At 41.8% G+C, this 27,450-nt stretch overlaps 1 protein-coding gene across 1 annotated transcript; it reads right to left on the bottom strand.

Annotated features, from left to right (window-relative positions):
• Positions 1-27,450, bottom strand: LOC121282598 (Krueppel-like factor 15). Its single transcript, XM_041196364.1, has 3 exons — positions 27,374-27,450; positions 12,207-13,337; positions 1-5,280 (listed from the first exon to the last, which is right to left on the bottom strand). The coding sequence occupies exons 2-3, from the start codon at positions 13,205-13,207 to the stop codon at positions 5,112-5,114; spliced, it is 1,170 nt and encodes a 389-aa protein (XP_041052298.1). The 5' UTR covers positions 13,208-13,337; positions 27,374-27,450; the 3' UTR covers positions 1-5,111.

The raw sequence follows: 27,450 nt of genomic DNA, 5'->3' as shown, positions 1-27,450 counted from the left end.
TAATAATGTGACTTCCCTTCATTCCAAACAAAAACAAACATCACGATGCAAGTATATTTAATGGGAAGAAGCTTGCAATGACTGCAGCTGGACCTCCTTCTGACATACACACTCAAATGTTCTGTAACAAAGTCAGTGGTTGGGAAAATGGTTTTAAAAGCAAAGTCGCTTCAGTCTGAGTGAACTCCTGTTATATGAGGACCCCCAGCAACTCCTTCTGGCAATGCTGGTTTTGATGGGCAACCAGAGAACAAAATACATTTCTGACATTCATTACCTTCACTGTGGGAAAATTTAACAGCAAGGAAAAAAAGACTATACTAGCACTATTCACATGATTTATCAGACATTTTACAACATTTACAGTATACCATCGCTTCGTTTAATGCTGCATGGTTAAAATAACTTGCTTATTCATTAAACATTATACAAACCCTTTAATAATAAAATTTGGATTAAATCCATATATCCAGGGACTATATGTACAATTAAATGCATCTTCCCCATGTTAAAGGACATTGGGTGTAATGAGCCAAAAAAGGGATTCAGATTCAATATGAGAGTCATTTCAGTGCTATGACAGTAGCAGAATCCCGATTAGGGGAATTCAAACATGGGAGTGTCTGGAAAGATGGGCACTGATTTCGGAGGCAACATGTTCAAGGGTTTTGGCGAGGAAAGAGATTGGAGATGGGGCAGTAGTTTGCAAGGATGGAGGGGGTCAAGAGATTGTTTTTGAGCAGAGAGGTGATGAAGGCGAGGGGGACAGTACCTGACTAGAGAGAACCATTAGCAATATCGGCTAACATGCGGCCAGGAAGGGAAGTTGGGCAGTCAGCATTTTAATGGGAATAAGGTTGAGGGAGCAGGAGGTGGATCTCATGGACAAGATGAGCTTGGAGAGAGCACAGGGATGGATAAGAGAGAAACTAGAGAAAGATGGGAGTTCAGGATTGGGTTAGATGATACTAAGTCAAATGCCATGAAAATAAAAAACCCTTTCAATGGCACGGTGGATAAATGCTCAACCCAGTATGATACTGAGAGACATAGGCTACAAATGCCCCAGGGTTCATCCCTGCCTTTTGCTGAGTTAGTAGATCTCATTCAGGGGAGACCTAGGGGAACTGCATTTGGCTTCAGAGCTCCTGGGCTAAGGAGGAAATAAATCAATCAGCTTACCCTCCTGATCATCATCATCCAGTGACACGTTGAGAAAATTACACAGATTTAAGCTGACTGGCAAAATAACCAGAAGTGATAGGAGGAAAAACTTCTTTATGCAGCAAGGATGCATTACCCGAGAGGATGATGAACATAAATTCAATAGAACCTTCAAAAGGGAATTTGAAAAATACCCGAAGAAGAATTGCAGGTATGCAGAAAAAGTATCAGGGAGTGGGACTAATTGGATTGCCCTTTGAAAGAGCCAGTGCAGAAGCAATGGGCCAAATGGCCTCCTGTACTGTACTCTATGACTATACTGTACTCTATGGAGTACACTACAAAAGTAAATTTATCAGCTTGCAAATTACAAAACCTTTCACTTCATACCAACCTGAGCACCTGCCTGCATTGAGAATCTGCAATTTCAATCTGTGAAGTGGCCTCAGTATTGCCTAACCAGTATTGCCCAACACTGAACCATAATGCTGGGAAAGATTGTCTCCATTTACTACGTTTGCAATGGAACTGCAGATGTGTTTGCAATGTCAGCATTAATAACATGAAGAGGAAGCTTCCCTCCAATATGGACTTCACCAAAATCTATGTTAGTAGCTTTAATTTGTAATCATATTGCAAAATGGGGTCGTGACTGATTGGATCATATCAAAATACGCAAGAGTGACTTGAGGTAGGGTTTCCAATGAGTTAAGTTTTCAATTGTTTAAGTTAAGATTTTTATGACTTTGCTAAAGATGAACTAATCACTATCCTGCCTCAAACTTGCATGTGACTTCACTTAAAGGCCTCTGTCATTCCAAGTTTTCTTTGGGTTGGAGCACTTTTATTAAAGTTCATATGGAATTCTTCCTATAACTTTCCCAACCTAATGTTCCATTTCCCCTCATGAAGGCAACAAGCTACAAGACTGTTCCAAAGGCAGTGGCAACCCTCGGTATTTTACGTGGGTGACCACTGCTTGTGTGCAAATAGCCACAGTGATGATTGACAGATTATTTACTATGTGGCACCCATCCAAGCAACTGCAGCTGAATAGAGTTCACACATTGTTGATAAATTCCAAGTATAATTCTCTCTGACACAAATAGACATGACATGACCTGCAATTTCAAATCATACCCACGATGTAATTTTCCTTCACACAGGAACAATGCAGTCTAATACACTCCATGCCCTTTTCTACAGTTTACACATTTCCACATAAGACTAACTCACAAAACCTTTAATAAATCAATTGCATCCTTAGTGAGTTCCACTTATGCTGAACAATACACCACTAAAAAGCCCAGGTAAAGATCCATAGTTCAGAACAGCACCCAACGTGAAAGCAGGAGATAGGACAACATAAATCAGGAACTTTGAGTATAGAAGATTAAGGTGGAATCTCATTGAGATGTTTAGGATTAAAGGATTTGATAGGTTTTAAAATCAAAGATAAAGGGTCATAACTTTAAAATTAGAGTTAAGCCGTTCAGGGCGATGTCAGGAAGGACTTCACACAAAGTGTAGCAGAAATCTGGATTTCTTCCCCAAAAACCTGTTAAGGCTAGATCAATTGAAATTTTCAAAACTCAGATTGATTGATATTTTCTTAGCCAAGGGCACTAAGGAGTGTGGAACCAAGGCCGGTAATTAGAGTCAACGTACAGATCAGCTATTAATGTAACTGAATTGTGGAACAGGCTCGAGGGGCTGAATGGAACTTCTCCTGCTCACATACATTCTAAGGCTGTAGGAAAAATGAAAGACTGAGGAGTGAGGAGTTCCACAATTTGAAATGGAGTAAAGAACTGCAGAAGAAGTGGTGCAATGTCAAAGTAAAGGAAATAATACCCACATTGTATGGATTCAGAGAAGAGAATGAGCCTGTAAGAAATGTAAGCACAATTATTTTTCAGAATTTGGTGAATGACTACAGGTTGCTTTCGAGAAGTTTTTCTCAGGTTAAGATGCAGTTTTTTTTTTGAGGGATGTGACTGGGAATTTGAGAGTGAAATAAATGCTTTTTGGCACAATAGCTGCAAAGGTTTTATTTATTGAAATAATTTACCTTTTCTACCAAAGGTTAAGGCCAGGTGGCAAAATTCATAAATGAAAAGTAAATTGAAAATAAAATGGAGGTCTTATGGCGCAATGGGTAGCATCGCTGCCTCTGAGCTAGAAGCTCTAAGGTTCGAGTCCCACCCCAGGACCTGATGGTCAAAGAAGGTGCGTTCATAACGCAGCCAAACAAGCTGAGTACTAACTTGCAAACCTTTCCAACACATGCCAATGGTGGGTGGTAAGAGCAGAGATTCCTGGTCAGCCATGTGATGGCAAGAAAATTGGAGCATCTACCATCTATCTATCCATAACTCCAGACTACAACATGCACGTAAAAGTGCACATTGCCACAACAGCTTGGACTCGCCCGAGTGAACTGTAACACCAACAAATAGAAAACGCACCTTAGAAAGACGTCTTCTTTCTAAAGTAATGAATTTATGGATAATCTTCCATCCGGGGGTTATGATAGCAAAACCATTACATTGTCCAAAATGTAACCAGGTGCCAAAAAGAGAAAATGAAGGTACTATTGAGAAGAACTTTAATGGGCCAAATGAGTTTTCCTCAGCATTGGGTACAACACTGGAGTTGGGAAGCTGGGAGCAGGACTGGATTAGCCAGCTGTTAAATCACATCTGGCATTAGGCTGTTCGCTCCGTCAGGAATGGGAATGTAGAACCTCTACCACAGTTTCCAAATGGACAGAAATCCATGATGAAAATCAATGGGGCTCACAGGAGGGCTGGCGTAAGATGGCAACACCCCTGCAGGATGGACACTTTTAAAGAGGTGCACCTTAATTGTATGTAGCAGGAAGCCTTACTCTGCCACCTTTTACAGTTCATTCTCAGAATATTGATTATGCTGGCAAGACCACATTTATTGCTCAATCCTAGCTGCCAAGATTGACATTTAAAAAAAAATATCCAAAACAGGCTATGTTACTTTAAAGGCCATTAAAAATCAACCACATATTGTGCAACCAGTGTCATGCGTAGGCTGGAATATTCATTGCTTTCAGGCTCTCACCACAAATTAACAGATACATTGAGCACAATTTCACAACTTATTATCCCCTTCAACAGTGTCAATTGATGCTGGGATTTCAACTCTAACCTATGGGTTGCTAGCAGTAATCACTCACACATGCGGTATCGTAAAGCCTGCAAGCAGCCAGTGGGGGTACCTCCACAAATGATGCACTGTTGCACAAAACTTGAAGGGAACGTTGGTTGCTAGCTCAGTTCTATAACCAAAAAACTGTCATAGCTATTATGGAATCTTACAGCACAGGAGGATACCATTCAGATCACCATGTCTGTGCACTCTCTTTGCAAGAATTATCCAAATTATTCTCTTACTCTGACCCCATAAATTTTTCCTTTTCAGGTACTTGCTCAATTCCCTTTAGAAAGCTACTAATGGATCTGCACCCATCCTTTCAGGAATTCTAGATCGTAAACAACTTATTGGATTAAAAATTCTCCTCACATCCCCCCCTCTGCTTCTTTTACCAATTGTTATATATTTGTTCATGCAGTTCTTGGTACTGATTCTTCTGCACTGATATCTCTTATACCTGATAAAAGCACAACAAACATCCCAAAGACCCAGCTAGAGTCTATATTACAATGATAAATGTGAACCAACCAACCTTTCTGTATTATAGAGTAAGGGTGAGTAAAGCATACATTAGAAATGTAGTTCATTTTATCACTTAGAGAAATAACTTATCAAACTAAGAGCTGTTAAAACCCACTCCCACTCACGTCCAAAGATTACAGACACACATTAATACATTTTGATATCTTTTGTACATTCCATTTACAAGTTCAATGGCCCTGGTGTGCTTTCCTATAAAGGAGAAGGACAGCCAAGTGTTAACTGGCTGTTCTGGGTATTCTGCCATTTCTTAGTCCTCGGTGCACTTTCACATGCTTGGATAAATGATCACTGCGGGCAAATTTCTTCTCACAGATGTGACACTGGTATGGCTTCACTCCTGAGTGGGAGCGTTTGTGCCTGGACAACTCATCTGAACGAGAAAACCTGCAGGATTACAAAAAAAAGAGAAATTACCAAAGGGGGAAAATTCCACCGCACCCGGCACACGAAGAAAGTTCGCGCACATGTGTTGGAAAAAAAAATATTCAGCAGCTTTACAGTGTACTGTTATTGAATCGTATGCAACAGGAGGAATCATTTACCAGTAAATGGGGGACCATTATAACCCTGCAGTTCCATGAAATGAGACATGGCAGAATGATTTCCAAGTTCTACTCAAAAGAAATGGACTGTGATTGCTGTGCGTCTGGAGATTCTGTTACAAAGTAGCTATTGTCTTTCTGAAACGTCTAGTTATTGGGACAACAGAACCAACAAACATTTGAAACATATAAATGCATGTTGCTGCTAATATTAACCTTGGAATAGAACAGGCTTTTCAACCGCGCCTCTGCATTGACTGCCAATTACTGTGACATAAAACTATCTGACTTTTATATATACATATGTAGCACGACCTATTGGAGCGTGGAGATGAATGTATTTGTTAACGTGCCAGATGACATGCTTTTCCCTGGCTTTGTACTTGCTGTCAGATGGTTAAATCTCTAATGTCTTACAGTTCTAATGAAAGGTTATCCATCTGAAATGTTAACTGGTCTCTCTCTCTCTCCACAGATCCATCCTGGCCTACAGTATGATCCCAGCATTTTCTGTTTTGATCAGAACACTTGGCCTTTTGAACCGTTCCTGCAGTGTGCGTGGGTGGGGAAAGCCTGTATTAACTGTGCTACATAATCACATTACATCTGTCATATGGAGAGTATAGGAAGGTTGCTGAAAAGCCTGATAAATGCTTACCTTAATAGTACAAGCTTTTAACATTATTTTTGACAGTTTTGTCTTTCGTTTTTAGTGGGAGGTGCTGGGTAGCAATCAGGAGTAATAACCAATGTCCCCGCCCCCACCATTACCCCAATTGCTGCAAAAAACCCAAATTGCCGCAAAAAACCCAAATTGCCAAGGCCAGCCACAGGACCTCTACACTCACTCCAACTGAATTGAGTCAAGTGACTACAAGTGAGCAGAGGTCATGGCCATGTGCTTGGCAAGCCTTTATTTCATGAAAGAACTAAATTACTCTCAGAAACATCCCAAGCAGCAACTTGCAATTACACAAAATAGTAAAACGGCCCCAAGCCCTTCACAGAAGTGCTGGACAAAATTTGACACCAAGCCAAAGGAGGAGAAATTAGGACAGGTCAAAGCAGTAGGTTTTGAGGAGACAAGGGCGGAGAGATTTAGGGAGGGACTTCCCAGAGCTCATGGCCTGGACAGCAGAAAGCACGGCCACCAGCGGTGTGGGTGAAGGAAGTGGACATTGCATCAGAGGTTAGAGTTGGAGGAGTGCTGAGTTCTTGCAAGGTCATATAGTCGGAGCTTCAGCAGCAGATGGGCTGAGGCAGAGGGACAGACAAGTGACATTACGGACGCCCAGAAGGACAAAACAGTTAGGACCAGTACTCTTATTTCCCAGTTTTTACTGTGTTTTCCTTCTAGGGGTGGAAGTAGGCGGTCTTTGAGATGGAGAGAATATGGGGATGAAGCTCAATTCATCTTAAAATTGGATACTGAGATTACAAATTGGAATTAAAATGGCTATGGATGAAATTGAAAGAACCTAGGGAGCCTTAGGAGACTAAATGCTCAATATATCCAACAAATACAGAGTAGCACTCAACAATAAAAAGTTAGAATTGTTTGCCAAAATAGTTGAGTATATCAGTGGAAGTCATAATCAGATTTTATAGCATTGGCTCAGATCAGACGTTAAGCAATGTCCCTAGGCCACCAGTCAGACATTCAGAAAGCCTCAAGTTATAAAGAAAGATGGGAAAATCTTGATTTTTCAACCTGAAAGCTAATAATATATGATTGTAAACAGTTTAGAGAAGGGAAATCCAGAAAACTACTTTACGTTAAATTGTGAGATTCGGATGAGAAGTCACAGGTTGTAACTAGTAAAATACAAATTTAAGATTGATATTAGGATGTTCTTCACGTAAAATGATTAATACATGGGATAAGTTTTTTGTTCGAGTGCAAGTGCAAACCCTGGAATCATTCAAGAACCTGTTATACGCCCAATACTACCTAATCCATCCAGCAGGGGAGAAAATCTGTCCTTTTTAGTATCAAAGTTTCAGATGATAAATAGCAACAATTACAGGGTACTCTTGTGATCCAGAGATGGACGTTTATTTTAAGGCTCTAGCTCACAAAACTGAGTTAAAACAGGGATGTTAAGCAGAACATTCAATGGTGCACGAAGCAGATTACACTTCTGAAGCATCACAGAAACAGTAGGAGTTGGGTAATTTGCAAGAACAAACTAAAACAGGTGACAATTTTACAGATCACATTAGGCTATTTTTATAACTTTGAAGTGGTGATGTGTTATTCTGCTGTTCTGGTTACTATTTACAATAATATATTTTTAAATCAATGCTGTGTCACTGTTATCTAGCATTATAATTCGGGCAGCAGGAAGTCACGCAGTAAATTTGCCACAGGTGGAATGGCACATGACAGATCATGTGAGAGAGGACAACTTCCACCATCACTAATTGATCAAACTCTGCCTTTTGTTGGAATGATGCGAACTGGAAGTGGCAGCATATTGGAAAATTCAGATTGTTGTCTCAGCTTCCAATCATGAAGGCCAACTAGGTGACAAGCGAACTATACGTCAGGAATCAAAATTATTTGGGTGTGCCCAACTGCTTTGAGGTTTTATCACTTCATGTTTCTAACCCTTCTGCCTCCTTTACAAGGGATTTATCTTCCTGATTTCATTTTGAAGAATTCCCTTTCTCCCACTGTCACACATCAACTCTTAAATTGCCATTAATCATGCTCTGTAGCCAACCACAATTTCCAAGAATTGTTTGACTGGGGAATTTCCTGCTTTGCAACTCTATTGGTCTGTTTACAGATACTTTCACATTTCATTATGCAGTCCTAAGAGAATGGTGCTCAAGTTTTCTTTGAATTCACTCTTGGGATGTGGGCATTACTGGCAAGGTCAGCACTTACTGCCTGTCCCTAGTTGCCCTGATATAACTAAGTGGCTTGCTGGAGTGGCGCAGAGGGCAGTTAAGACAGCCACACTGGCGTAGGACAAGAATCACAAATAAGCCAGGCCAGATAAGAGTGGTTATCTTTGCTTCACTCAAGGACATTGTGATCCAATTTGATTTATGTGACAATCCCACAGCTTAACAGTCACTCTCACTGATTACACTTTATTTACAGATTTTTAAAAAAAAACTTGATTCAAATTTCCAAACTGGCAATATGGGATTCTTATATTCTCTGGGTTATTAGTCCAAACCTCTAAATTAAATAGTCCAGTAACATAACCACTCACGATCTGCCTGTTCCTTGTTTAGGTTTAATGGTGCTACAACTCCTAAAATACAAAAAAGAGACTTAGCACGAGAAAGTTGAGATCAGTTTGTTGGATCTATGAAAACCTGTGTCTTCAATGCAACAGAGGTTCTAGAGTTCCGCAGCTTTAAAATGGAAGTGCCTTTAACCCTCACTCCTGCTGTCACCAGCATTCTCGATGCAAGAGTGCTTTATATTGTGGGATTACTTCCTGTCATAGTTCTACAATGTGATTTGCGGTGATTGAAAATCCACCCTGTCGGGGACTGCAAAACAGGAGCAATTTTGACACCAATTTCCTGGTCTTGGGCAATTCCTCAATGCAGAGAGAAGCCTGTACAAATGAACAATGGGAAAGCTGCTTTCTGGTCTGTACAGGTGGGCTGCCATGACCAGAAAAAAGTGACAAATGGAGGTGAGCATGTGATTCCAACATCGTATCCTTCCTTCCCCAATTCAACCATCTTTTGAGCTGGTACACAATGTCACGAGAAGAACTAGTGCCACCACATTTTTTTTAAATAATCACAACTGGGTCAGAAGTCAAGCCGTGCCAACATTTTTTTTTTATTCATTCACAGGATGTGGGCTTCGCTTGCTAGACCAGCATTTATTGCCCATCCCTAAGTTGCCCTTGAGAAGGTGGTGGTGAGCTGCCTTCTTGAACCGCTGCAGTCCCTGTGGTGTAGGTACACCCACAGTGCTGTTAGGGAGGGAGTTCCAGGATTTTGACCCAGCGACAGTGAAGGAACGGCGATATATTTCCAAGTCAGGATGGTGAGTAACTTGGAGGGGAACTTCCACGTGGTGATGCTCCCATCTATCTGCTACCCTGTGCTTCTAGATGGTAGTGGTTGTGGGTTTGGAACGTTGAAAGACTTCAATTAAATGCAGCCTCGGATGGCCTGGCTGAGGTCACAAGCTCAACATGTCCAAAAACTTCAGGCCATTGGCAAAACTTAAACATCACGGCACTCTTTAAAAAAAAATCCAGACTAACATCAGCTCAATAAAAATAATGCCATAAAATCAACTCCTAAGACCACACACAACTAGGTGGACGGAATTAATACACGATTAAAAGAATTGAGCACAGGTGATTGTTCAGGATATTGTAATATTTCCAGTCAATGAAAACACAACGCCAAGATGAAGAGACCACCAGGCGTTTTTCTTCCAGGGATGGAAATTTCTTCAACCCCATCTGAACATGCTGCTAAGAAACAATTTCTGAAAGGATGTCAGGCACTTTGCCAGGAGTTCTATCCGAGTTCTGTGGGGGTTTCATTGCTGCTGAACTCAGCAGCATTTGTATTTGATTAATGGGCCAAATAATTCATCTATTTGTACTCGTCCTGTGGCTTAAGAGAGAAATAATTGGTGGAAAGTTGCAGGACAAAAAATTTTTTTTTTACTAAGTTTAAAAAGATTCAGGCCTTCAAAAAGTAGGACAACAGTAATATCTGCAACACATCATGGCAGGCTTTGAGTTTCATTTTAATCCATCGAATCAATGATTATCCTGTGCTTGAGGAGGAAACTCAACAGGGGCAGGCTTTTGAACAACTTTCAGTCAACAACAGCTCAATGTAACCTCCTCGTCTTCCTCTCCAATTGCCTTTAAGTCCTAAGTTTGCAATCACCAAATCAATGCTTTGATGTGCCAACACCGATCCACCTCAGTCATCAGAATGCCTTTCCTCACCTCCATCACGTTCAGGACCCCATTGATGACCATCAGATCCTATCCCACCGCGATTGGTTCCCAGCCCCCACCCGCATTGGACATCACCATTCCCATGTCCACCATTAGACTGTACCCCACCCTGCCTTCCCACTGGAATCAGAATGCACCCCCCTACCCCCCACCGCCCCCAAAAAGGCAATACCAATTCCTCCTGGTTGGGGTGACCCCGACCATTGGACCACACAATCCCACCCTGCAATCAGGGCGCTCCACTGATCACCCTCAAAACCACCCCTCTCCTGCTTCAATGATCCACACTCTCCTCCTAACCACCATCCAGGTGGCTCCTCCCCCACTATACCTACCTGCTCTCCTCAACTGTGGCCTTGTGCTGCAAAGCTTCCTCGCTCATCAGATTTCTAGCCTTAAATCAGGGGAACCCGACAGAATAAAATTTAAAAGCAGTTCTGCTGTTAAAAAATCTTGAGGTTGGGAAACGTGTTCTTCCAGGTTTCCCAACATCATAAGAGCCGCCACACCCAAAACTCACCTCTGGGCTAAAGTTCAGGCCTATTGTGGCATTTGATGGGAAGTTAGAAATGTCAGGAAGGAAGAAATCGACAGAGTGAGATGAAGTAAATAGAGCCAGAGAAGGCGAGCGTGGACAGAGCTAGCAGACTGGTTGGGTCGAATGGCCTCTCTCTGCGCTGTAAATTCTATGCAATTCTGTCTTGCAATTAACTAGTGTCTTTCAATAACTAACAGAACACCTCTCCTGAGCCGGGAATTTCTTCCTGTTCTACTATAACGTCCTTAGAAATCCCAATTACGCACCTCTGGTGACAGAGAGCGGGGAGCAGATCGGAGGGGTTTTCTGGCCCTTGTCTCATACCTGGGTGAGTGCCTGGGTTGTGCAAAAACCAAAATTGTAAGTTCAGAATTGCAGTTCTGGTGGTTTGGATTAAATAATCAAAACTACGCACACACACAGATGGTTTGGTTCTTTATGGGTTTCACCCATCAAAAAAGATCCACTTCCTAAGACAACAAAGCATCTCTGGCTGAAACTTTAAAAATGCTTTGGAAATCTCTTAACAACTGCAAAAAAAAATGGTGGCAGAATCAGAGGGCTGGGGGACGATTGGACTAGGGGTTGTAATTATTCCCCTGTTGTAATTCCATCCCCATTCAGTATATGGGTGTCGCTGGCAAAGCCAGCATTTGTTGCCTATCCCTAATTGCCCTTGAACTGAATGGCTTGCTAGACCATTTCAGAGGGCAGTTAAGAGCCAACCACATTGCAGTGGGTCTGGAGTCACATGTAGGCCAGACCAGCTAAGGACAGCAGATTTCTCTAAAGGACATAGTGAACCATATAGGTTTTTACAACAATTTCAACAATAGTTTCATGGTCACTATTACCAAGACTAATTGCTAACCACCAGCTGCTGTGGCAATATTTGAACCCATGTCCCCAGAGATTAGCCTGAGCCTCTGGTTACTAGTCCTGCGACATTACCACTAAGCCACCCCCTAATGTTGTCTTTATTTACGTAATGGTGTATTGATTTTACATTTTAAAAGAAGGCATAAAAGGACTTGGGAAGCAGTGCTGCTTAGAGTTTCCTTGCACTACAAGCTGAAGGGCTGGACCGCAGACAGGTGTAGAGCACGATAGGTTTGCACAGCAGCTCCCCTCTTAAATGCAGATGCTGGATTTTTTTTTAAATGGTAAAAAGCTGTTGTAAAAACGTGACAACAACAAAGAGAAGAAAAGGCAAAATTTTGCAGGCAGAAACCACACATTATGTTAATGGATGTATAGTCGACTTACCGCCAGCCACAATCTGGCCACGTGCAGGAGTAAGGTTTCTCCCCTGTGTGCCGTCTGTAATGTGCCTTTAAATGGCTGCTTTTGGTATACATCTTGTTGCACCCTGGGAATGAGCACTTGTGCACTCTGATTACGTCGGCGGAGGAGGATGATGATGATGATGATGATGATGATGATGATTTCTGAAGCTTCTGGGTGGCCTCAACAACATTCACCAAGCTACCAACAGCCATGGACCTTGCCGCTATGGGCAGGGGGGCAATCTTTACAAACTGGCGGGTTGCACTGTTTGCTGGAGCCTGGACCCTCTGAGGTACCAAGGCAAAGGCTTGACCCTGGACATTCACAACCAACTGAGTCAGTTTCATGCTGCTTGGAGTTTGCGAGGTTGAGTACGGACTGGGCACCTGGGCAGGCTGAAGCTGAAGAATCACCGGCACGCTCCCAGTTGCAGCTGTTACAGTCACCTCTGGAGTAGGTCCAAGCCCACTGTCCTCTGAAGATGACAAAAAACATCTAGTGGAATCCAAGGAAGAGTCGCCTGAAGCTTCTGATTTCACCTCCACTTTGATTTCTGTGGCAGCAGTGTTTTCCGAAAGTCCGTCTTTGACTACTTCCATTTTCTCTTTCAAGAATTCCTCGATCTCCTCCAGCGTGGGGATGAAATCACCAGGCAAAGCGGAGCAAAAATCAGGCATTTTCAACTGAGCTTCAAACACCTCCGAGCAGGCTTCAGCGTCTGTGGCCTGTCGGGCGTCAAGCGCTGACACCAGCATCCCCATCACGCTACATTTTTCCAGCAGACTGGAACTGACGCTGCAGTAGTTAGCGTCCTGGGAGTCTGGGCTGGAGCAAGAACGAGGGCTGCATCCGTCACTGCTGCCATCTTCAAGCAACGATGAGCTTGGTGCCAATTCGCCATGTTGCACGCTACAGTTACTCCCCGAAGGCGTCAGCAGATCAGCAATACACAGTGACTCACTGCGGCTTAATGAGACCATTTGCCTTACAAGCTCCAAGCAATTCAAAAGTACAGTACTAAAAGTAAAACCTTGGCGAGATGAAAAAACAGCACTTTTTGTGCTTCAATGCTTATTGTTTGTAATTCACCATTACAAATTATGTTTTCATCTGCAAAGAAGTTAGAAAACAAAATAAATTAAAAACAAGAAACTTAAAAATTCTAAGTGCAAAAATGACTTAAATCCATGTTAATATCTCCTAGCACCAATGTATTTTCTTTTTAAAAAAAAAGATTTGCGATTACAATCAATGACAGATTATGAGAGAGAAACAGAGTTAACCTTTCAGGTGAGTGATCCATCATCAGTCCTGGGCATTCAGTTCTATTTTAGAAAATACCGATAGCTGTTCTCATTCTTAAGGTTAAAGAAAATGCTGCTTAATTACAGACCCAGGTCCTAATTTTGTTTGATGATCGCACAGTTGTAATAAAATAAAATTCCCCTGATTTGAGACTAAGATTAAGGGTTGGGATGTGGACAGTCATAGCAGATTTGCTGAATGAGTTCAAATTGAAATCATGGTTTGTCCTAAATGGCAACAAAATCCACTTTAAGCCTTACTTGGTGCAGTACCGGCTCTTACTAACTCTCCACTGATGCAATGTAAATGTGCCATGTGACGTGGTACACAGAGACAGAGAAACCTCTTGCATTGACCCCTGTCCTGTAATGAGTTGGCCAATCTAAGCTAAACCAACAATACCACAAAGTTTAGAAATAATTACGACCTTGCTGTAAACTCAGAAAAATGAAGTGATTGGCTAATGGAGATTTTGACAGAATGTCTGGAGACATGTACAGAGCCTATTAGTGGCTCTTATGCAGAGTTTGACCTTAGCCGTGTATCATCAGGAGCAGCTCTGACGAAAAGTCACCGACCTGAAATATTAACTGTTGTTTCTCTTTCCACAGTGGCTGCCTGGCCTGGGGTACTTCCAATATTTTTTTTTACATTTTAGATTTTAATTGACATTTCGATATGACCTTAAACTGAGGCTCCATCTGCCCTCTTGGGTGAATGTAAAAGACCCTAGGGCATTACTTTGAAGAGCAGGGGAGTTATTCCTGCAGCCCTGGCCAATATTTATCCCTCAATCAACATAATTAAAATAAGTTATCTGGTCACTATCACATTGTTGTTTGTGGGAGTTTGCTGTGCTTAACTTGCCTGCCATGTCTCCTACACGATAACAATGACTACACTTCAAAAGTCCTTCATTGGCTTTAAAGCACTTTGGGATGTGGTCATGAAAGGCATTGGTGCATATGCAAGGCTTTCTTCCTTAGTGGCTTTTATACGAAACCCTTTGCAATTTGAGATGAGTGGCTTTACATGGCGGGTGGAAGAAAGATTGAGCAGGGACTTCAGTTGGTCCCAGCATCCCTGGGTTAATTAGACAGGGAGGATAATCTGCTCAACAGTCCCATTGACAATTGCCACTCAGTCAGTCCCTGCGAGAACTGGGCAAAGATAGTCTGTGACACATCACACCCATTTAGTCCTCCAACAGTCAGTGTCTTGACTGACAGGAGCTATTTGGACAATACAGCAGAGGGTCACTGGCAAGTATGAAAACGATACCCATGCATGAACTTGCAGCTTTAGAGCAAAAGGAATCGGGGAGAAAAGTAGAGGCAAGAAGAAAAGAAAGAATTGATGAGGGATATATAGCAAACAGATCAGATTTACATGCAGTCAGAACAGAAGGGAACCCTCTCTAGGGCTGCACACCCATGGGATTTATTGCTTTCCAAATTTGTTTTTTTTCTCCCCATATCTCTTGCCTCATGACCAAACAGACAGAATTGGTCCCAGTTCCAGTCTTTTGCTTTCTCAGCTCCTGAATTTAGCTGCCGAAGGCTATGGACGAGGTCATTCGGATATTGAATATGCTCTACTACATGAGCAGCTTCAGAGTAGAGCAAACTAACACTGCCTCCAAGGAAAGCACATTGCTGCCTTCCGAAGAACCTGCCAGAAGTCATAAGCTCGGTTCTCGGAACCAGTGTCCTATCATAATATGATTCTGGCTGTCACAGCTGCCCTATGGCGAACCCTCTTACATCACTTAATGTCTAGCAATGTTCTCTTCTGGTCCCTTGGACTGTGTTATTGATCTGCGCAATAACACTAAGCCAGTATAAGAAGTGCTTAAAACATTAAAGTCACAAAATAATAATGCAATTTGGCTTGATGAGCATAGTGTGGAAAGGCAGACATATATGAGGCTTCTTGTCAAATAAAAAGGTGCATAGCAGTGGTGGGTAAAGTCCTGAATTTCAATGTTGATGCCCAAAAATGAGTTTATTACACAAAACTGAACTGTTCCAATCAAATATTTCTCTCAATACCACTATCTGGTCCAAGGCTCCCAGATTTTTGATAGACAAGGAAGCCAAGAGTAATGCGGGTAGACAGGAAAGTGTACTTGAGGCCACAATTAGATCAGCCATGCTCTGATCAAATGGCAGAACAGGCTTGAAGGGCCGAGTGGCCGATTTCTGCTCCAAAAAAAGGTACATGTGTATGTGTTTCAAAACAGCAAGATACAGTTATATTCAATGAGCTAAAATTTACGTTATGCCTCCTTTCAAAAAAATCTACTGCTGTCCCATTTGTGAAAATTCTGTTTTATTAATTCATATAAATTAATGTTCTTGAGCAGTTTTGCAATGCAGGCCCAGTCTTATAATACAGACTAATGCTTTTGCATATGTCATTGTTCATCTAAATGGGTCATTTCAATACTGCTTTCATGAGCTTAGCCTAAACCAGTCATTGTTGGAACAAGAAAGTGGATGACAGCACCCAGTAAAACGGAGGAAGAGGCATGTCTATGCATTCATGTGCATGTGTTTCAAAACAACGTCATTTCAAATAGTGGTTCAGCAGCGGCTCCAAATCTGTTAGATTAATTTGATAAAATTACAGAATTTACAGCACAAAAAAAAAGACTATTTTGCTCTATGCAGGTATGTATGCTCCATGCTAGCACCCTTCATCCAACGCCATCAACATATCTTTCTATTTCTCCATCATGTGTTTATGTAACCTCCCCTTAAACGCATCTATGCCCCTTGTCTCAACAATGTGGTATCACATTCTACATTACCACCTCTCTTTGGGTAAAGAAATTTCTCCGGAACTCCCTAATGGATTTATTGGTAACTAACTTATGTTTATGGCCTCTAGTTCTGGTCTCCCCCACAAGTGGGAACAACTTCTCTACAAATACTCTATTGAAAACTTTCTTAATCTTATAGACCTCTTGTGACTGCACAGTCGATGGTAAATGCTGAGTTGTTCAAATCCCAAACGGAAACTTGAAACAAGCGCAACAACTTGTTTTGCAATTTGTCTAAATTTCGAGATGCGTACTTGAATTCAGTAGCAATAAGGCTTTATGGGTTTTTACAAAACTAGATTAGACATTTATAATAAGAGAAATGATTTTAAGCACATACATATGTCTACAAATTACTACTATAATGGCTTCTGAATCCCCTACTGAATATGACTCCCAGTTACACCTCCGCTAAGGCAACAGTAAGACACAAAGACCCAGGAAAAGAAACATGATACCCTGATAATCCAATTCAAAGCGAGTCTTAACTTCAGCACTTTGTAGGCAGCAGCTTGAGGCATAGATGCTGAAGGCTTTTCACACTTGCGAGATCTTAAAATGCCTACCCTTACACATAGCCTTTGCTCCTTTATACATATTTTCCCCTTTGAATGCAAATTCCCATTATTTCACTATGTCTTTGGACTTTACCTTTCCGATAATAAAAATCTCTCATAGTACTATGTTTTACCAGTAATCTTTTAGAAAAATAAACACAGTTTCAAAACTTCACCAGGCTAGCTGACACATTTCACTCCCTCTTGAAAACAATCTGGTCTGGTTTATTTAAAAATGCAAACATTCCCTTGAAACCTACATTTACCTGCTTAACATTTCAAACCTAGCTCATCTTCTACTACATCAAAGCCTTCAGACCAGCTGCCTTTAATCCAATTATGTCTTACACATGCAGACACAGAAACCACTATTTTACAATAAATTCCAATAACATTATGACAATTATTATATCTTCCTGACACTTTTATCAGGTTATCCTCAGCCTTCTTGTTTCTAGAGAAAAGTGTTGGTCTGAAAATGAAAGCACTTTCATGGATTAATCCAACTTGTTTAAAAATTGTCTTCTGAGCTAGTGATTACAGGACTCTCGTTAAGTTAAAGAATCAGGCAGACTAAAATTGCTGCTCAAAGTGGAAGCTACCTGGATGGGAGAGGATTGGAGAAGAGCCAGATGTACATAGTTAAGTAATATTTTCTGAGACACAAATGGCAAACAAGTCTGTGTTCTATTTAAAGAGGCGAGCTGGAGAAGCTGTTGGAGGTATGTTACATTTTCATACTAAACACACATTCCTTTTCAGGAACCCAGACAGCTGTTAGTGGGAGTGGAGGGGGGTGGTGGGAGTGGGAAGGAAGGAAGGAAGAGAAAAAAGGGAAGGGAAGAGAAAAAAGGGAAGGGAAGAGAAAAAAGGGAAGGGAGGGAAGGAAAGAGGGAGGGAAGGAGGGAGGGAAGGAGGGAGGGAAGGAGGGAGGGAAGGAGGGAGGGAAGGAGGGAGGGAAGGAGGGAGGGAAGGAGGGAGGGAGAGAGAGGAGGGAGAGAGAGGAGGGAGAGAGAGAGAAAGGGATGGAGAGAGAGAGGGAGAAAGGGAGGGAGAGAGAGAGGGAGAAAGGGAGGGAGAAAGAGAGGGAGAGAAAGGGAGGGAGAGAGAGAGAGGGAGAGAAAAGGAAGGAGGACAGAACGGGGAGAGGAGCGAGGGCAGGTTGGGGGGGGGGTGTGCAATTATCAAATGATTTGAATTATTCTCAAGGAAAGCGAGGGATGGGCAATAAAGGTTGGCCTAGCCATGGCCTGTGAAAGAATAACATTTTTAAGAAATGTGGACTTGTCAGGGTAAACATGGAAGCCATACAAAGGGAAACAACAGCATCACATGTTAAATTTTGTAAAACGATTAAGAATTTAGGAATTTCTTGATGAAAAGGTTACCAAGGTTCATCTAGTTCACTTTCCACCACTAGTTGTTGCATGATACAACAATAATGAAGTTGTTCACTAACCATGGCAATCAAGTACTATCAATAAGTCTGCAAAAGATCCAGACATGAGATGAGGAAACCTACAGTGGTGGAAAGTTTGGGAACCATAGACCCAAAGTCACCTATTCCTCACAGGCACACCACACTTCCCACAACCGTCAGTGAGAAGCATTACAGAAGGTGGAGAAAGAAACAGGTTTCACCATCTGGTGCACAATTCTCTAAATGATAAACAAGCAATTTTGAAAATATTCGTTTATAGGTGTGGGCATCGCTATCTAAGCCAATACTTATTGCTCATCCCTAATTGCCTTCTGGGTGGCGAGCTGCCTTATTGAACCACTGGAGTCTGTGTGGTGTAGGTGCACCCACAGCACTGTTAGGGAGGGAGTTCCAGCATTTGGACCCAGCCGCAGTGAAGGAACGGCGATATATTTCCATGTTAGGATGGTGAGTGGCTTGGAGGGGACCTTCCAGGTGGTGGTGTTCCCATGCATCTGCTGCCCATGCTAACACTAGTGGATTTGGAAGGTGCTGTCTAAGGAGCCTTGGTGAGTTCCTACAGTGCATCTTGTAGATGGCACACACTGCTGACATGGTGCATCGGTGGTGGAGGGAGGAGTGGAGTGGATGTTTGTGGAAGGTGTGCCAATCAAGCGGGTTGCTTTGTCTTGGGTGGTGTTGAGCTTCTTAAGTGTTGTTGGATCTGCACTCATCCAGACAAGTGGAGAGTATTCTACCACACTCCTGACTTGTGCCTTTGGGACAGCCTTTGGGGAGTCAGGAGTTGAGTTCCTCAGCACATGGCTCCTAGCCTCTGACTTGCTCTTTTAGCCACAGTATTTATATAGCTAGTCTAGTTCAGTTTCTGGTCAATGGTAACACCCAGGATTTTGATAGTGGGGAAATCCAGCGATGGTGATGCCAATGTATATCAAGGGGCCATGGTTTGATTCTCTCTTGTTGGAGATGGTCATTGCCTGGCACTTGTGTGGTACAAATGTTACTTGCCGCTTGTCAGCCCAAGCCTGGATATTGTCCAGGTCTTGCTGCATTTGGACATGGACTACTTTAATGTATGAATCGTTTCGAATGGTGAACATCGTGCAATCATCAGCGAACATCCCTACTTCTGACCTTATGATGGATGAAAGGTCACTGATGAAGCAGCTGAAGATGGTTGGGTCAAGGACACTACCCTGAGGAACTCCTGCAGTGATGTCCTGGAACTGAGATGACTGACCTCCAACAACCACAAACATCTTCCTTTGTGCTGGGTATGACTCCAACCAGTAGAGAGTTTCCCCCCTGATTCCCATTGACTCCAGTTTTGCTAGGGCTCCTTGATGCCACACTTGCTCAAATGCTGCCTTGATATCAAGGGCAGTCACTCTCACCTCACCATTCCATGAAGCAATGGCTAGAACAAATAGGGCGTTGGGATGTATTCATAAAACAGCTGAGTATAAGATAAGGTATACTACTTTGTTCTCTCTCCACAGATGCTGCCAAACCTGCTGAGTTTTTCCAACACTTTCTGTTTTTCTTTCAGACTTCCAGCACCTGCAGTATTTTGCTTTTATACTGTTTGTCCTTGTACTGAACATTGGTCGGACTTCATTTGCAATAATGTTGCCAGCTCGGTCTCCTCATGTGGTGGATGCTACTGAGGCCTTGAAAAGGGCGCAGAGTAGGGACACTAGACTAATTCACAGTATAAAGCATCTTAGATATCAAGATAGACTAAAAGAGTTAGAACTCTACACATTTCGGAAGAAAAGATGTAGGGGAAGCTCTGTTTGATTTTATATGATAATATGGAAATAAGGTTGTGTTCCAGTTGACAGTTTGTTCCAATTAAGTAAGATAGGGAGGACCAGGGGTCAAAATTTTAAGTTGCATAAAGCCAGGTCTAGGTTGAGGTCAGGTTCTTTTCCCAAAGAATCGGCTGCCAATTCATTGAATTCCTTCAAGCAAATGCTGGATCTGTTTCTGGTTGGAGTGGGGCGGGGGGGGGGGGGTGGAGGGTGCAGTGGGTGGCATCACTTCTTACAAAAGTTAGGAAATTCAGGGCCAGAGTGATCTCCTAGATCAGTTTCAATCGCCTAGGTGGGAGAGAGGGGTATTTTCCAGTCTTTTTTTTTGCCCCAAATCTGCTTGTGTTTTTTTTCTGTTTTTTTCCACCTCTCCCAGGCAGTCACATGGTTTTAGGGGGAGTGCAAAGTACATGTGCTGTGATACACAAGATAGCACAATTGTGGGGCACTGGCTGGATGGACCAGAGAGTCTTCACCAGTCCAACATTGTGCATATGTCATCATCGTCTCGAGTTACAAATATACTGTAATGCTAAAGCCAATCTGAAAAAAATCGAGCTAATTTGCATTTGTGCGAATCAACACTATCTGCTTCTGATATTTCCGATGAAGCCTGTTCCACAGAAGTACTGGTCTTTCACTGAACTATTGTCTCCCCCCACCCCCAACTTTCTACTTTTCTGGGCAACATCGTGGTCTACCATTCGATACGAAAGGATCATCTAATTTCAATTCTTAGTACAAAGTGTCCCCATTTATTTGAAATTAATTTCAGCTGGCTAGAAGCAATCCGTTTGCTACGTAACTTTGTGTCTTCAAAAGGGCCAATACACAAATGTTAGGTGATGTCTTATAGCTACTCCCGTTATTTTCTACGGTGGGATACTTTTAAAAATAAATGCAATTGTTTGTCTGGCCAAGTTGTTGGTGACTTGTTTTCACAGAATATTGTGCTTCCAGTTAACTCAATGCACCACAGTGACCTCATTCAGTGAGGTAATCAATGACCAAATTTTTTTTTGTAATAAAACAACTCTAAAGACTGAGTCAATGATGTCCAGTTAATCAAGTTACAGCCAATATGGAGTAAAGATGCCAGTTCCTGGATTTCTTCTCCATATGTCAGCAAATGCTTGAGGTTCCGTTCACGGCCAAAGGGGGTAGAGTGATAGTGACAGACATTGAGATCTTGAACAAAATTGAAAAGTGCAATTGGGCTCCAAATGTCCTTTGTACTTAATTCTCAAGTTTAGGGATTCCACTGAATGAGCAACTCCCTCCCACCCCACCACCACAAAAAATGCAAATAAAAATCAATGAACTATCTTGACTAATAATTTTCTCAGCACATCACAAAATTATCAGAAAACTGCCTTTCACTGGTGCTTTTAGCCTGGTGCTACTTTGCTAGACTTCCTAATACTGTAAAATACTTATATCTTGGTGAAGTACTTTTTGGGGTTTTAAAAAGGTGACTCACCACCACTTTCTCAGGGGCAATTAGGGGTAGAATGTTGGCCTAGCCAAACGATGGCCCACAGCTCAAGAAAAAATAAAAATATGCATACAAAAATAGAAATTGCTGGAAAAACTAAACAGGTCCAACAGCACGTGTGGAGAGAGAGAAACAAAGTTAACATTTCGAGTCCGTATGACCCACCAACAAGAGCTGGGATCCAGGCTAATGTTAGTTCCCTTTAGTCCAGGTGCATTGAAAACATCAGTAGTATTCCTACTGCTGTGCTAACAAGCTCAGCATGAACCAGGAAACCAAAGAACTGCAACACTATTGAAAAACAGCATTACAATACGACCATGTGAACAGCATTCACTCATTACCAATGTCTAAAAGTACAATGTGGCAGGGTCAGCCTGTGCTCTGTACTGGGTCAACTAATTCCATGTAGGGCATCAATAAATAAAGGTGCTACAGTTAGCCCCGATGTTTTGAGGGGAGGGCTGCAGAAGGAGGGATCATTCTCTAGGGTTCCTTCTTGATTGGTATACACTCAGCCCAGCTATGTTTGTGGATGTCAGGTGAGCACAAGGTCTCACACTTTTCATTGTGGGGCTCTTAAATATAGACTGGCCATAGGCACTGGACAATGACTGATACACATGGAAGGAGCCATGAACATCTTCAGAAGAGGAATAAAACTGATTAAATGATGAAAATAATGCATGGCTTTCCTCATTTCAATCTGAAGCAACATACTCAGTTTTCCCTTTGTTTACTACATATGCAGTCACCATAAAAGTATATAATGTTGTTTCTTTAGCAGGTGTGCCCTGGCTACAGTTAAGAACCAGGTGTAGCGTAGCATGCTTCAGGAAATAGTTATAAGGCAGGCAACCTGATGAACTAGAAACACCCGCTTCTGTTGCAAGTTATTCACTGAAACATTTGTAGAATAATTCAATAATTGGAATGTAGATTTAACCAGTCGCATGCAAAAACACTTGGAAGACAAAAACAAGAACATTTTAAAAATTGTCTTTCAGCAAAATCTGAATAATCGTTAATTTGATTTCACATGTGGCCTGAATCGTAAGTTAATAACAAGTTTCTGTTCCCACCTGCGCTCTCTCTAGTTTGAGGGCATTTATCCATCCATTCACAGGTCCTGCTTTATCGTCACCAAGTTCTGATCACATTGTCATAGTGTTTTGCAAAGTTGCAATGCATTACAATTCCCAAAAATAGCATTTTGTAAGGTACATGTCAAAGCAGCCATCCAAAGAAAAAAAACAGGTTGTAATACATTGTTCAAAATGTGGTCATGTGAAACATATGGTGCTTATTTACTTTCAGACAGGTCAGCCAGCCATGCAAGTGAGAGTGACTGCAAAGGTCCCAGTCTGACAACAACTCTGCTCTAACCTCACAGACATGAAGCTCTCCAACAGATCCATCTTCTTTCACCCATACAGAATCCTCCACAATGCAACATCTAATTGCACCTTAAACAATTCATGTTTGCAATCTTTACTTCTCTAGAAGCAAATGATGAGAGGAAGAGGAGGCCATTAGCCCACTGAGGCCGTCCCATCATTTAACGAAATCATGACTGATCTGCAACCTAATTCTATATTCCTGTTATTTCCCCTTATTCCTTAACACCTTTGGTGAATAAAATATCTATCACAGATGTTAAATTAGCTACTGATCCAGCATTAATTTCCATTTTCAAAAGAAAGTTCAAAACTTGTACTACTCTTTCCATGTGGTGTTCCCTAATTTCATTCCTGCAAAGTCTGACTCTAATTTTAATGCCACTCTGCCTTATCTGGTTTCCTTAATAATATGAAAACTTCAAACAAATCACCCCATAACTTTCTAAATTCCAAGAAATACAACCCTAGAGTGTAGATTCCCTCCTCATAATTTAAACCTTGGAGTCCAAGTATCTTTTTGGTAAATATCTAACTACTAGTCCTCTCTGTATGTAAATAAACTTCTAAAATCATGTAATCATGATTATGGGCCAAATGGCCTCCTTTTGTGCTATCATGTCTGTGGTAGCACTCTGCAAGTGCAATTTAGCTAGCCTCACTCCCCCGCCCTGAGCCCTATGCTCTGCAAACTTCTCTTCATATAATTATCCAATTCTCATTTGAAAACCAAGATTGAATCCACATTCACTGTGCTAGACAGTTTCTCCACATGTTGATTTTTTTGTCAATGACCTTAAATTGGTGTCCAGTGGTGCTCAGTCCTTCCACTAATGGGAACTGTTTCTCCCTACCTACTCTGTCCAGACCTTTCATGATTTTGAACACCTCTAACAAATCTCCTCTCCTCTAAGGAGAACAGCCCCAGCTTCTCCAGTCTGTCCACAATTATTGAAATTCCTCATTGCTGGAACCATTCTCATAAACCTTTACCACACCCACTCTATCGTCTTCACATGCTTCTAATGTGCGGTGCCTAGGATTGGACACACTACTCTAGTTGAGGCTGAACTAATGTTTTATAAAGACTCATCATAACTTCCTCACTTTTATACTCTATGCCTCTATTTATAAAGCCCAGGATTCTGTATGCCTTTTAATCACTTTCTCAGCCTGCCCTGCTACCTTCAATGTTTCTCTTTTCCTGTCCCCATCCCCTTCAGAATTGTACCCTTTATTTTGTATTGCTTCTATTGGTTCTTCTTACCAAAAGGTATCACTTCACATTTCTCTACTAAATTTCATCTGCCACATGTCCACTAGTGCAACCAGTCTATCATTATCTTCCTCATAATTCACAATACTTTCATGTTTTGTGTCATCTGTAAATTTTAAATTGTGCTCTGTATACTTAAGTCTAGGTCACTAATATAGATCAATAAAAGCAATGGTCCTTGTACCAACCCCTGGGAAACCTCACTGTATGCCGCCTCCAGTCTGAGAAACAACCCTTCATCATTACTCTCAGTTTCTTGTCACTCAGCTGACCTGGTACCTATGCTGACACATTCCCCTTTATTCCATGGGCTTCAGCTTAGCTGACAAGTGTAATGTGTGGCACTTTATCAAACGTCCTTTTGAAGTTCATGTACACCAAATCAACCGCATTACCCTCATCCACGTTCTCAATCAATCAGTCAAGTTAGCTGAACATGATTTGTCTTTGACAAAGCTGTGCTGACATTCCTTAATTAATCCACACTTGTCCAAATAGCTGCTTACTTTGTCCTGGATTACCTTTTCTAAAAGATTTCGCACCACCAAATGAAACTGACAGACCTGTATTTGCTGGGTTTATTCTTAAACACTCTTTTTGGCATTCCTGGTGTCAGTTTTAAGTTGACCTTGTGCCAATTTGTGTTACTTTCTCGCTGTAAAGTGAAACACTGATTTATCTTTTCCATACCTTTAGCCACCTTGCGTAAATGTCATTGTACCACCTTCTTTCATAGGTGAAAATCTTATGTTTCTGCAACCTCCTCTCATAACTTTAAACCTTTGAAACTAAGGATCAGCCCAAAGTCTTTGTCCTCTAACACTTCTCTGTCATCAGATGAGGACAAAGTAGTCAAGGTGTGATCTGGTGAGTACGGTTACATAAATCATGACCTTCTCTGACTTTTATTCTATTGTTTTAGTTATATCTTTGTTTTGCTGGTCTTGTTGATTGCTACACCACATTGACTGGTACTGTTAGGCATTACAATATCCCTGAAATTCGACAAGACAAATGGCTGGTAACTGGGGGTGACAGGGAGCACACTAAGGTTTCTTGGCAAGTTAATAGGTGCTGCAACTTATGTATTTAGATCTGAAAAAATTGACTGTCTTCAGTTTCCTGCAATGAAGACAATAGATTTTTACAACCAACCTAATTTTACTACAAGCTGTTGATCGATCAATTGCCTGTTAGCTTGGTTAGGCTAAAGTTAGCATGAGTTGTGGTCCAGTAAGTGTGTACATTCAGTACACTTTGATGAGAAGTGGTAGCATGAGAACAATTTCAGTAGCCTGTATAAAGAGTTCTTGGTTATAATCTCTGGGTCTCATTATCAATTAATGTATTGGGCAGGATAAGTTCATTCAGGATGGTTCCAGATGCAATGGCTGCTTACAAATCTATTTGGCTGTGCTGGACCCAAGAAAATATCTAATATTAAAAATCCCAATGACACATTGGGTTTTAACAATGCACTTCTCCCAATACCTCAAACTCTCACGCACTGATCATTGGAGAAGCCTCGGAGCAAAAAGTGAACTTTCTCGTGGGCAGGAAAGAGGATATAAAAATGAGACTAGGCAAAACATTCAGGTGGAGAGGAGAGAAAGAGGAAAAACAACACAGGGTGCACACATAAACCTAGAAAACTGGTTACACAGCAGCACCGGAAGAAGCCATACAACCTCTCTGTCTGTGTCTTCAGGACCAGATTAAATTACATGGCAAAGGGTCATAAAAGACAAGTAAATAAAACAAAAATCTGGAAATACATAAAAATTCTAGTTATGACACCAAATCTCCAGCTTTGCACTTTTTAAGATAGTACCTGGACATTTTTTTGCAGAATTCCAGCAATTTCTGCGTAAATAACTCTTCCGTAAGGACAGAAGCAATCACTTAATGCAAAACATATCCTTTTGGGATGAAGCTGCAAACTCTGGCATCATCTATGAAAATCATTGTAGTCCCAGAGGACCATAGGCTGCTCTCTCATTAAAGAGAGGTGACTGGTGGTGAGTTTAACCTGAAGGTTGCCACATCTCAGGCAAGGGGGCGAGGTTGAGAAGACATGGATCACCTCAGCCAGTACAGGAATTGAACCCATACTGTTGGCATCACTCTGCACCACAAACCAGCCAATCGAGCTAACTGACACCCCAACCCACCTCCCCCCCCCCCCCCCCCAATAAGGCTGTAGAGTTTAGCTACTGCAAAAAAGGACACTCTTGAGGTCAGTTGAGCCTATTTCCTGATGATGAACAAGTTTCATTGAAAGTTACTGGGCTTTATTTTGACTTGAGTGTGTGCTGAAAGTCTCCCCACCTCTCCTTATAAAATAGCACTGAAAACGTTCCAGTCATGGAACAAGGAGACCATTCGAATGGATAAAATAAGCCCTAATTTTTCTTGGTTATTTAAATCCACAGGGCCAAACGGAAGTGCCCTTCACCCCTTGTTTAAAAAGGTAGCTGTGTCAACACAGGAGAGTCCCTTGTCTCAGGAAAAGTTAGTGCCTTGTGACAGCTCGAGGTTTACATTGCATCAGCCACTCAGTCACAGGGCTCCGCCTCCAATCAGCGCCCATTGGTTGCCTGTTGGGAGCCTGCACCAACCCGGAACGAGGACAGCAGATTGCCAACTCCCCATTGGTCGTGGCAGCTGCCAATCATAGCAATCGCCGTCTGCCTTACATGTGGTGGTTGGGGGGGGGGGGGGTGGTAAAAAAAGTTGCAAAAAAATTTCCTCCTTCCGTCTGGCAGCGAAAAAAATATATTAAAAACTCGCCTTTCTTTTATCTTGGCGACAAGTTGAAGGAAAGTTACATTTTAAGTAGAATCAAACACGAGATTTCTTTATTGTTCAAACATTTCCATGACGTGGTTTAAAGCATTTAAAAGGAAACCACAGAAGAATTGTAACAATTCTAAACTCCTGCGGAAAAGATACATTGCTGCAAATGTAACCATTAGCTTTACTAGTTTAATAGGCATTAGGCGTGCAGTATTGTTACTTTGAAATGATGCTCTCTGACCTGAATTTCCATAGGGAATGCAATGCAGCCGTAGGAAACATCTGCCGTCCCCGCTGTCGTTGCACTGTTATGATATT

This window comes from Carcharodon carcharias, chromosome 9 (assembly GCF_017639515.1).
Source record: "Carcharodon carcharias isolate sCarCar2 chromosome 9, sCarCar2.pri, whole genome shotgun sequence".
NCBI lineage: Eukaryota > Metazoa > Chordata > Chondrichthyes > Lamniformes > Lamnidae > Carcharodon > Carcharodon carcharias.
This window is presented reverse-complemented; position numbering and strand designations above follow the sequence as displayed.

What these genes read in the sequence shown, in the direction of transcription:
- LOC121282598 (XM_041196364.1), bottom strand. Translation starts at nt 13,207, where the DNA reads ATGGTCTCATTAAGCCGCAGTGAGTCACTGTGTATTGCTGATCTGCTG. An exon ending in TGGCCAGATTGTGGCTGGCG is followed by an intron (nt 5,281 to 12,206) that starts GTAAGTCGACTA and finishes GTAATCCTGCAG; the next exon opens with GTTTTCTCGTTCAGATGAGT.